At 40.7% G+C, this 12,702-nt stretch overlaps 1 protein-coding gene across 5 annotated transcripts in view; it reads right to left on the bottom strand.

Moving 5' to 3' along the window:
• Positions 1-12,702, bottom strand: part of CEP162 (centrosomal protein 162) — an 85,420-nt gene that overhangs the window by 3,387 nt on the left and 69,331 nt on the right. For 3 of the 5 annotated variants that reach the window (XM_046677612.1, XM_046677614.1, XM_046677613.1), the window contains 2 exons: positions 10,056-10,154; positions 1,222-1,356 (listed from right to left, as the gene is read on the bottom strand). In XM_046677612.1, coding sequence (XP_046533568.1) covers positions 1,222-1,356; positions 10,056-10,154 — 234 coding nt within the window. Of the gene's footprint in view, positions 1-1,221; positions 1,357-4,027; positions 4,294-5,547; positions 5,843-10,055; positions 10,155-12,702 lie in introns of those variants that run through there. The other 2 variants (XM_046677615.1, XM_046677616.1) reach the window with 2 other exon arrangements.

Raw genomic sequence — 12,702 nt, 5'->3', positions numbered from 1 at the left:
GACATATTTATCAACAACTTACAAACATGCTTTAGAACAGGGATTATAAGATGGCACATATGGGTAGGCTGTGGTGAAATGGTGATACAGTAGGATGCCTTAATTCTACTATGGCTGATGGTTTCTTGGTATACATGTGTTTTGAAGAGAAGTCCACAAATAAAAGTCTAAGAGAAAGAATGAGAAATCAACTAATTCATCTCTCTGTCTTCCCTTTCACATTTCTTGGTTCCTATGATGATAAAGAGCTAGAATCTTGATATGACTAAAGAGAGCAAGGGTATCTCTGGCACTGGGTCAACTATAATGCTTTCCATGTATGTCGTATTTTTTTCAAAGAATATATGAATGTAACTATTTCAGACTGTGTGTATCCCCATGCCCCCATTCACATGCTGAAGCCCTAACCCATGAGGTGGCTGTATTTGGAATAAGGAACTAATGTAGGCCAACGAGGTCATAAGGGTTGGGCTCCAATCGGAGTAGATAGTCACCCTTATAAGAAGAGGCCTCACAGGGCCCTCTTTCTCTCTACCCTCCCTCCCTCCCCCTGCAGCACATACACCACGGGAAGGCCGTCTGCAAACCAGTAAGAGAGCTCGCACCAGAAACTGAATCAGCTGGTACCTTGGTCTTGGACCTCTAGCTTCCAGAACTGTGAGAAGTTACTTTCTGCTCTCTAGCCCAGCCCGTCTAGGACACTTTTGTTGTGGCAGTCCAAGCTGACTAATACGCCATTCAAGCAAAGCTAAATATCAGCACCAGCAACTGACCAGAAACACACCATGCCCTTACTTCTGCCATTTTTAATTTCTATTAATTTACCTGTTTGTGATTAAGTTTAGTAATCATGATGGTACTAATGCAAGACACATACTATTTTAAATGATCACATTTTAATATAAATCTATTTCTTATAAACATTTGTTGAAATGACTGAAATACAGAAGGTTGTTCCCAGAGTAAAATGCCTAACTTCTTAGGCACCTATCAATAATTAAGAACATGATACAAGCTGTTTTTCTATTTCTCCAGATATAAGGCTTCAATCTTCACGTCTCATTTTCTCTTAAAAGCTATACATTTATTTCTAAAAAGATCAAAATACAATGGAAACACTTTAAGAAGTAAGTTTTGCTAGGGATGACAAAACCATAGCAAACTGGAGGAATTTAAAAGTGAAGAAATATACAAATATGTAAATGTGATTTACTACTTTACCTGTTGAAGTTCCTGCTCCCTTTGCTCATGTCTCATTTCCATCTGTCTAATTTTCTTTTCTAAGCCCATAAAATGTTTCATCTCTGGTGTATGGTTTTGTTTGGCTTCTCTCAATTCTTCCAAGAGTTTTGTGATCTAAAATTGAGTAATGAAGTAAATGAAAAACTATGATCATGAGGGAATAATTCATTTTTAATAGGGGTAGTTTTTTTTTTTAAGATGGGCATCTGAGCTAACATCTGTTGCCAATCTTTTTTTTCCTTCTTCTTCTTTTCCTCCCCAAAGCCCCCCCAGTACATAGTTGTATATTTTAGTTGTGGGTCGTTCTAGTTGTGGCATGTGAGACACCACCTCAGCATGGCCTGATGAGTGGTGCCATGTCTGTGCTCAGGATCCGAACCGGTGAAACCGTGGCCACTGAAGTGGAGCTCACAAACTTAACCACTCAGTCACCGGGCCAGCCCTAGTGGGTAGTCTTAAGAAGCAAGAATGTTCACATCTTCTTTGCATAAAATTTCTCTAGATAAGGGGCATCATGTTAACAACAAAGGTATACTGAGTTGTTAGAATAATTAATAGCTTTCATTCCCTATGTCCAGGAAGTAAAGGGTTGTCATCCGAGCTCTGCCTCATGAACTGAACTGCACATTCCAAAATGCTTCACGTGACTGGACCACGTTCTCCCTCCCACACATGCCAGGCTGGTTATGGTGCTCAAAATGAAGTCGGACACTTTCTTTGGTGTGTTCAGCTTTGCTACAAAGTACTTGTTAATAGGGTGATTACTTTTAGGATTAAATAATACATTTAGAGAAAATGGTAATATTTTTACGGCACAAGGGATGGAGGGGATTTCAGGGATCTTTATTATTGGGCTTGGTGAAACAACTCTTGCATTTTCTTTATGCCACATAATTATGATAATTTGCTAATTGTTAACATCAAAAGGCAAATAATAAAAAGGCAAATGAAAATAGATAAAATTAAATTCATTCATGTTTTATATGGAAATACCCAGTAGCTAATAATAACACTGATAATACTAAAAAACAAAAAAACCCCAACTCCTCTTAAATTAGTTTTAAAAACGTGAAAATACAAGCAAATTAAATCAGAGGAAATCTAAATATTTTAAATTTGGAACATCTCTGTTATGTCATCAGTGACCAAAGAAATGTGCAGACTTTAACTGTATGACCTGCAGGAAGGTCAGGGAGGGCCTTATAGAACATGCTGTGGCGACAGGCGCTGGGCACAAAATCTAATGTCTCAAAAAAATGATTACTAAAAACTATTTAAAAAAAAAAAGCAAAAACCCCAATAACACAACACCACATATATACAAAACAATAATTAGTGAACTAAGAGAGTTGTCAGAGGCAGAGCCATACACGCAATGGTCAAACATCACTTCCAACTTCTGTGAACTTGTTAATGACAGAAAAACGTGAGTTTGTCATCAGACAACACTTCCAGCCAGTCCTGTCCTGTGACCCACAGGTACCACTGCTGGGACGGAGCTGGCAAGTCCCGGGGCAGCGAATGAGGACTTAACACGGTGTGCTCTGCATGCCCAGCGAGCAGGGAGGTGAAGGCAAGCGGCACCCAATTCAAGGGGAGGTGGCTGCAGGATTCCTGACCTGAGGCACCCGGTGTGAATGGAGTTTTGAAGGACAAGCAGCAGGGAGTCATGACATTATCACGTGCTAAGCACTCTGCTAAGTACTTTACAGATGTTGTCTCAGCTAATTTTATTTAGCAAATCTTAACATTTGTTTATTGTCTGATTCCCCAAATAAAACACAAGCTCCACGAGAGGAGGGATTTTGTCTGCCTTGTTCCTCTCAGCATTCTCAGCACATGGAGTTGTGCATGGCAAAGAGTAGATGTGTAACAATTACTCGTGCATTATGAATTCACTTTGCGATGATTAAAGAAACATTCATTTGTAAATTACATAGATTCATAAAATTGGTTCTAGACAAAGAGTAGAGAAAACTTCCCTTCATTTGTACCTATTTAAAAGCATCTTTTTAAGAGTATGATTAAAGTTGAATATCTATTTTTTAAAAATCCTTGTATTTTAATGAGTTTATCCTATGCGGGTAAGTGGATACATAAGTGAAGATGCAAGATCAAAAATGCATTCTGCTACTTGAATACCATAGAAGAAACTGGAAACAACCTGAATGTCCAATGATAGGGGATTGGTAAAATAATTAGTAATTAAGAGCCTGGGACCTGCAGTCAGAAACCCCGGGTTCTAATGCTGGTACTTCTACATGTTGCTTGGTAACCTCGGGCAAGTTATTTCATTTTTCTTAGCATCAATTTCTTCATCTATAAAATGGAAAGAATATGGTGAGAACCTCATACTAATCAGTGTCTAGGACATATAAACACTTAATAAATGATAACTATCATTATTACTATTATGACTCTTCTATTATAAAATGGTATAATAAAAGTGCTAATAAAGATATATACTGACTGGATGAGTGATGTCACCAAGATGGCAACATAGGTTATTCCTGATTTCAGTCCCCCTCGCAAGAAGAACTACCACCAATTATTCAAGAACAAGACACCACTGAGAGAATCCTAGAATATGGGGGTGAGGCTGGAGCACCCCCTGCACCACAGAGACCAAGGCAGACTGCATTAGAAGGGTGAGAGGAGCAGCTACAGCTGCCCGCGCTGCCCCTCCCCCAGGCCGGCCCAGCACCCTGCTGAGAGGTCTCTCCTGAGCCTACACTTCCTCCAGTGGGTAAAGAGAGCCCAGAGTGACATCTAGCTCCCCTAGCATTGTGGGTCACTTCCAGGGAGACCCTACTCTGGTCTCGCCCCACAGGGACTGCAGGGGAGCCGGTGGGGTTCAACTACTGGGAATCTGACTGTCAGAAGCGGGGAGGGGCTTGCAACAACCAGCAGTTGGATCTTGGTGGACTGAGTTCCTACCTGCAGATCCCACCCAGTGGTGATGCTCATCTGCAGAACCAAGCTGGTGGTACAGCCTGCCTGACTCGGGTCCTCAAACGAAGAGATTTTCCAGCCCTGGAGCCTGGTCTGCCCCTGTCCAGGAAGGGAAACTGAGTCACAGCCCCACCTACTGCTGAGTGAAGCTCCCATGCCCACCTGACCAGAACGTCTGGAAAGCTGTGTAGGCCAGCAATGCTAAAGCAGAGAGTCTGGCAGGCAGAACTGACAGCCTGCAGAGCAAAGTCAGTGGTCTTTCCAGCAGGGGACTTTGGGACACTGGTTAGCTTGAGCTAAGATCACAAACAAAGAGCCTTAGTGGCCTTGGAGCTGGTTCTCCTGCTACACCTGTGGAGGGAAACTCATTTGTAGCCCTGCCCATTGCTGAACACAGCCTTCAGCCTGTCTGACCAGGGAACCTTACCACAGCACACGGGAATCTGTGGAGCTCACCCTACAGTCCTGCTTACAGTGGCACTTGAACAGAGAGCACTGTGGCTCTCCCTGTCTACAGAGCAAAATCAGCAGCCCCGTCTGGCCAGAGAATTCAGGTATAGTCTTGCCTGATTTGGGTCCCCAAACAATGAGCTGTGCAGGCCTTGGGGCCTGTCCTGCTGCCTGCTAAGGCAGGGAAGTGAATTCACAGGCCCACCTACTGCTAAGTAAGTACTCAGTCCCGAGCATCTAACAGGCCTGACCAGAGGACATAGGCCACCACGGAGCCCATGCTACAGCCTTGCTCGGGCAGGGAACTGAGCCAGAAGTCCTGCCCAACTGTTCTCAGCCAGCGACACAGCCCTTCCCCCCACCTCAGAGCTCAGGCAGTGGCCTTGATCAAAAACAGACCCTGACAGAAAGCCCCCTGACCCAAGGACATTACCCGCAGACATATCCAGAAGCCCAAAGTGAGCTGACTAGTGAAGAACTGTCTTCGCTGAAGCGAACTTGTAAAGTCTGGAAGAGGAGACCAAATACGCAGATACCAACATAAGGAATCAAGAATCAGAAAATCTAGTAAACACAACACCACCAAAGAAAACTAATAAAGTTCCAGTCAGTTACCCTAAAGAAAGGGAGATCTATGAACTGTCAGACAAAGAATTCAGAATAACCTTCTTGAAGAAGTTTAGTGAACTATAAGAACATAGATAAAGACAACTAAATGAAATTAGGAAAACAATGAATGAATAAAATGAGTTCAATAAAGAAACAGAAACCATCCAAAAAAACCAATGAGAAATCTGAACTAAAAAATACAATGACTGCACTGAAGAATTCAATAGAGAACTTCAAAGTTAGACTCAACCATGCAGAAGAATCCATGATCTAGAAGACAGAACATTTGAAATTATCTAGTCAGTGGAGCAAAAAGAAAAAAGGATGAAAAGAGTGAAGAAAACCTATATGACTTATGGGACATAATCAAAAGAAACAACATCTACATTATGGTAATCCCAAAAGGAGAAGAGAAAAAGAGAGGGGCAGAAAGTACATTTAAAGCAATATTGGCTAAAACTTCCCAAACCTGGAGAGAGAAATGGACATCCAGATCCATGAGGCCCAAAGGACCCCTCAAATAGGTTGAAGCTGAAAAGGGCCACAGTGAGACACACTCTACTTCGTCAAAAGTCAAAGACAAAGAATTCTGAAAGCAGAAAGAGAAGAGAGAGAAATTACACACAAGGAAACCCCTATAAGACCACTGGCAGATTTCTCAACAGAAATATTTCTGGCCAGGAGGGAATGAAATGATATATTCAAAATATTGAAAGAAAAAAGTGTCAACTAAGAATTCTCTACCCGGCAAAGCTGTCCTACAGAAATGAAGGAGAGATAAAGACTTCCTCAGACAAACAAAAGCTAAGGGAGTTCATCACCACAAGATCTGCCTTACAAAAAATGCTAAAGGGAGTTCTTTGAGTGGGAAAAAAAGGATGGTAATTAACATTGTAAAAACATACAAAGATGGCATAAAACTTACTGGTAATGGTAAATACACTGTCAAAGTTAGATTCTGTAATATGGTAACTGTGGGGTGTAATTCACTTATAACTCTAGTTTAAAGTTAAAAACCAAATGAGTAAACATAACTATGATAATTGGTTATTACTTATACAATATGAAAGATATGTAAACTGTAACATCAATAACTAAAATGTGAGGAGGGAGGAATGGCTAGTAGTTGTGAGCACTTAATTCAGAGGCCTAGGTTCTAATGGAATCTAGCACTGAAGGAGATACTGGGAGTTGCCTTTTTTTTGCTGAGGAAGACCCTGAGATAACATCTGTTGCCAATCTTCCTCTTTCTGCTTGAGGAAGCTTTGCCCTGAGCTGACATCTGTACCAGTCTTCCTCTATCTTGTATGTGGGTCACTGTGTGTCATAGTTGCCAGCGAGTGGTGTAGGTCTGTGCCCAGGAACTGAACCCGGGCTGCTGAAGCACAGCATGCCGAACTCAACCTCTAGGCCTGGGCATTGCCTTTTAAAGAGTCATTCCTGTGCTGGCAGGGCCCTAATCTGGTTCAGGTGTTCATGAGACTCAGGTGAATTCTGATTGGTTTAAGTCCATTACAACACTGCTGTCCAGCTCCCCCGGCAATAACTGGTTTGGAGGTGGGCATGTGATTCAGTTCTGGTGCAAATGGAGTTAGCTGGGGGACACTTGGGTCTATACACATCTGATTATTTCATTGTTTTCCTGTCCCACCCACCAGAATGGCAGCTCCTTGAGGGCAAGACCTTCAGGTGTTTTATTTATTACTATATCCCAAAAGCCTATCATAGTGACCAACACTTACTAAGTATTTATTAAACGAATTAATGAATGAAGAATGCTAGGAAGATCTTATTCCATTTAACAGCTAAAAAAACAGAGGCTACGAGAGTTTAAAAAGACTAGCAAGTAGCTGTGGGTAAAGGGTAAACACAATTCTTCTTTCTAAATGAGAAACTGACTGGGTTCAATTAACTTTCTAGCTGTTCTCCCCTTGCTAAAAATGGATGTCAGCTGTGTACCAGGCACAGTACTTGTGGTAACAATGCCCTCTGATTGGTGGAATCATCCAGGCTTGGACAACTTTTCATGAACTGAAGTACATGGTGGGAAGTGATAAGTTTGGACTCTCCCGAGTGTGGTGACCCTTGTACTGGGCATGTCCTTGCGGGAACCACCATGCATGTGTTATTATAAGAGACACTGATTCTTGTGGAGCGTGGGGCATCTAAGCCTGGGTGGTTCCTCCACCTGCCAGGTGTTTGAGTCTTACTGCCTTGCACCTGTGCTATCTCCTGGACAGCTGTGTGGACTGCTGTGCGAATTACCTGCACTAATGAGAAATGCCTGCTGCCTCGCTGTCATGCTGTTTCCTGGCCTGGATCCAGAGTACCAAGTGTGCCTATGGTCACTGTGTGACTCTAAATGTTTCCTTGAAGCTGCCGGTGAACCTTAGAGTGGCAAATGGAGAATTTAAACCCAGACTTTATCATTAACCTCATGATCATTCCACTATTCATTCATAAAATAACAGCAGGTAGCTGTAGAATTAATTGAGATAAATAACAATAGAAATTTTGATATTTTTTATAAGTGGCCACAATAATCCCTGGGCTCATACTAGAGAACACTCTTGAATGATTTCTAAAATTTTTATAGAATATTGTACAGATTAAAAAAACACAATGAAATAAAATCCCATTGATGAAAAAGAGTCTAGGACTGGTAAGCTGCATATACCAACTGCAGAACATAAAACCAGCCTCAGGCCTCTCAGTCGTCTCTAGGGAGTCTGAGGAGAGATTCAAGTCCTTTCTCTAATGTCAGGGAACAAGGAAACAAATGAACAGAATACTGCCGGTGTCAACTAGGAGTGGAAAAATAAGAAAAAGTCTGTGACGAGTGCTAAAACATGAAAGATTAACTTTCTCATTAGAGTATTAAAAAAACAAAAGATTTGAGGAATACATGCCTGAGTCAGCATCAACTGGATGAAGACACACGAGAGGCTTGATAAGGTTTTCATTGCCACATTAGAATTGCCACAGATAGAATTTTAAAGAGATGTGGTTTGAAAACATTTTAGGTAACAAAGGCATGAGCAAAATGCAGAGGACAGAAAAATCCTCTGCGGTTTCCATCATTAACACGCTGGGTGGGAGACGGTTCACTTCCCAATGAGCTGAACTATGTTGAAAAATTCGAAATTGTCACTCAGTCTTTGTATGGCTCTATAAAATTACTTTAAAAACAAATAAGCCGTCACGAAACAATACAGAGTTTACCACTGTTGTAAAATGTCCAGCGTGCTTTCATTCGTGGCCATGACAGAGTAAAAGAGACAGGGATTGACCCTCCCATCTTATACAACCAGGAATCAGACCGTCTAAGAAACAGCTTTGCCGCCACCGGCTAACAGCACTGCAGCACTGCGGTTCACGAGAAGGGAACCAAACAAGAGGAGCTCCACGAAAGCCTGGTTTGTTGCTGGGAGGCAGTTTCGAAGCCGAGGGAAACAGCAGCCTGAACAATTCCTGGAGCTCGAAGAGGGCTGGGAATGGTTCATGTTCCCACCAGCCCAAAAGGAAATGCTTATAACACACAGGACAACTGGCAGGGCCCTTGGAAGGGTATCAGTAGTGGGAATAAATTAGCCCTGTTAAAACAGCCATTAAAAATAGACTCCAGGGGCTGGCCCGGTGGTGCAGTGGTTAAGTTCGCACATTCTACTCCGGCGGCCAGGGGTTTGCCGGTTCGGATCCTGGGTGTGGACCTATGCATGGGTTGTCAAGCCATGCTGTGGCAGGCATCCCAGGTATAAAGTAGAGGCAGATAGGCATGGATGTTAGCTCAGAGCCAGTATTCCTCAGCAAAAAGAGGAGGATTGGCAGCGGATGTTAGCTCAGGGCTGATCTTCCTCCAAAAAAAAAAAAGACTCCATAATAAAAGACAGATTGTCATCACTTTTATTCAAGGGATGGAGGGCTTTACTTAGTTTTCCAATAAATAGGCTTAAAAATCATGTGTTGCAGCTTTTCTATATTCAAAATATTTTAGCTATTCTTAAACTGAGAACACTGGAACTTGACTAAAACTGACTTTGTCCTTTATCTTGCAAAATTAACATACACTATATTGCTTTTCCTAAAGATTTTACTTCAGGTCCGTGAGGCTCTGTAGACTTACTGCCTATGTACACCGTAAACACTGAAATGAACGCACGAGGCTCAACTACAGTCTTTCAACCACTACAACAACATCTTTTCAATTTGACAGTCGCATAATTTTCTGAGTGTTTTTACATTTATCTTTTCATAACGCAATTAGTTATGTTTTGCTTGTGTGATTTAATAAATGATGAATAATAAAAAATGGTGTACATGCTTCAAAGAATGGAACACACAGCCTCTCTGGTATTTCCACACTTTCTAGAATCAAAAGGATTTAGAGTAATAAAAATGGTGAGTTTCCAGAAAGATCTGTTTCTTATAACGATATTGTTCTTGGTGATCAGCATCACTGTCATGGTTGTTTACCTATTTCTTAACCAAATTAAAAAGTCTTAGTACTTAATGCAGAAATGGCCTTAACCATCCAATTTTACCTTCTAAAAAATCAAACAAAAGAACCAACCCACCATTTTTCCCCTGCCCAGAAAATCTCAACAAATAAAACATATCAATTACTTGATATTTGAGCCTCATCTGAGGAACAGTTTCCATAAACAGGTTGTGAATATTTTCTGGTGAGAAGTTCAAGTTCTGTCTGTTTGCACATTTAAGTTAAAAAGTTTACACAGAAATATGAACATGATTGAAATGGCTCAGAAAAGCTTATGTTAACCAACGTTTTGGCTATTTCTTACCTCTTTCTGTAGGATTTCTTCTCGAACTTGAGAAACTACAAGAGACTCTTGTTTACCCTGCAGCTCATTAACTTGATTTTGGAAATGTTTTATAAGTACCTAGGAAAATGTTAGAAGTATTGAGTTAAAGCTTTTCCTTGAACATTATTTGAAAAAGAAAGCCAACTAATGACTTTTGTTTGTACTAAAAAATAAAAAGGATCCTGATATTTTAAAATTACCAAATTCTAACACAGAAGTAAATTGCCACAGGAATTAAATTCACTGAATAAATTAAAATCATTGATAAGCTCATTATTTTCTTTCAACATTTAACATAAAATACCACACATATTACAAACTAATGACTATAACCACTTGGCCTCTTTATAGTATTTTACTTCTGGAGGCCCCCAAAATATCTTTGTATTAAAATTAAAAGTACCTTTCAATCTATAAAGTAATAAAAGTAAAATACCTTTTAATCTACGAAGTCTAAGCATTTTGAAGAAAGTGGTCAATATTATCTTTATACTTAGTGATTAAGCAGAATAGTTTTTATTAAAGAGCCATTAACTAAATAGCCCAAGAATATCTGTGAAATAAATGTGAGTCATATTTTTAGACAAAGAAACTGAAATACATGAACAAATACTACCACCAAGAAACTGAAAACTTAGAAAAAATTGACATCTCTTATCTTTAATGCTTTACTTTTACTGTTTTAACAATCAGACTATGCTGGCTTCCGTTTATTTCACAATTTTACCATATTCCATTTAGAACTCTAGGAAAATAACATATTTATGGTACTGTGGCATAATGACACCACTCTTCCCACCTCTTTCAGACTGCTCCATACTATAATATCACTTGATATAATATTTACATTGTACACTGACATCCCCCTTCTCTGGGGGAAGAAAGCCAGAGAGGTTATCTGCAAGGCTATATGAATGGTTACTTTTAAAAAGTACTTTAAATCTTTTTCATTAAAGTATTGAAACAGTTAAAGTTCTTTGTTTCCGGTTTTTTTTTTTTTACCAGCTTGATCTTGATTCTTTTTTTTTTCTTTGTGAGGAAGACTGGCCCTGAGCTAACATCTACTGCCACTCTTCCTCTCTTTGCCTGAAGAAGATTGTCGCTGAGCCAAAATCTGTGCCAATCTTCCTCTACTTTATGTGGGACGCTGCCACAATGTGGCTTGATGAGCGGTGCTAGGTTCATGCCCAGGATTCAAACCTGTGAACCACACAGGCTGCCAAAGCAGAGGACATGAACCTAACCACTACACCACTGGGCTGGCCCCTAGTTCTTTGTTCCTTTGCTATCTGAAATTAAATTACAGACCTCATTACACTTGACACTTAAATACTCCATTACTTCAACATGGATCTCCTTATAATAGGGGCATTTCTCACAAAATCACTGTATTTTACACCTAAGAAAATTTACAAAAATTTCATAATATCTAATATCCAGTCCATAGTAAAACTTTCCCCAATTGAGAGATTTGTTTTAATTAAGATGTTATTAAAGAATTATAGGTGGGAAGGGGCCAGCCCGGTGGCGCAGTGGTTAAGTTCGCACGTTCTGCTTATCGGCGGCCTGGGGTTCACCGGTTCAGATCCCAGGTGTGGACACGGCACCGCTTGGCATGCCATGCTGTGGTAGGCGTCCCACATATAAAGTAGAGGAAGATGGGCACAGATGTTAGCTCAGGGCCAGGCTTCCTCAGCAAAAAGAGGAGGACTGGCAGTGGTTACTCAGGGCTAATCTTCCTCAAAAATAAAAAAAAAAGAATTACAGGTGGGAAAAGTGATGACATAATTATTTCTTGAAGTTTTTCACCCTCAGCTTGCATTTTTTTTTTTTGCTGAGGAAGACTCGCCCTGAGCTAACATCTGTGTTATATGTGGGTCACTGCTACAGCATGGCTGACGAGTGGTGTAGGTCTGTACCCAGTATCCAAATCTGTGAATCCGGGCTGCCGATGCAGAAGGTGCAAACTTAACCACTAGGCCACTAGGCTGTCCCCTCAGCTTGCTTTTAAAAATTACAACCCATAGAAAAGATGAAGAGCACAATGAACATTCGTATATTCTTTGACTTGATTTACTGACTACTAACATTTTGCCATATTTGCTTTTTCTTTATTTTGGATACACAATTTGGAAAGTAAGTTGCAGATAAAAGTTCTATTTTAATGCTGATTTTTCAACCTGTGGACACCATAGAAGATGGGCCACCACAGCTGGTATCCATAGATATTCCAAGCACACACACACTCTTATCCAGGAAGGAAGACACATTTGGGGAAAGGCGGATGAGCTGTCAGCACACTGGGTCATAATTCTTAGAAGACTGTGCTTTGTAATGGCTAGAGCTGTGTCTGTCTCTGTTCATTATTTTATCCCCAGTGCCTGACTGTCTATAGACCCTAAATCACTACTTGTTTAATGAATGAAAAGAGGGCAAGAAGAATGACTAGGATAATTACTTGTCAGTTGGGACTTGGGGTGGAGAGGGATGGTTCAACATTCAAGTTCAAGCACAAGGTCCCAGTCATGTTAGACACACCCCTCAACCACGCATTACAACCTACTTAGAGGAAGGTCTATATGAGAAACACAGGGAGAAAACTGTAAAAACACCTAATTTGAGCTGT

This window comes from Equus quagga, chromosome 11, assembly GCF_021613505.1.
Source record: "Equus quagga isolate Etosha38 chromosome 11, UCLA_HA_Equagga_1.0, whole genome shotgun sequence".
Classification (NCBI taxonomy): Eukaryota; Metazoa; Chordata; class Mammalia; order Perissodactyla; family Equidae; genus Equus; species Equus quagga.
Note: the sequence above shows the minus strand (reverse complement) of the source record. Positions and strands in the feature narration are given on the sequence as shown.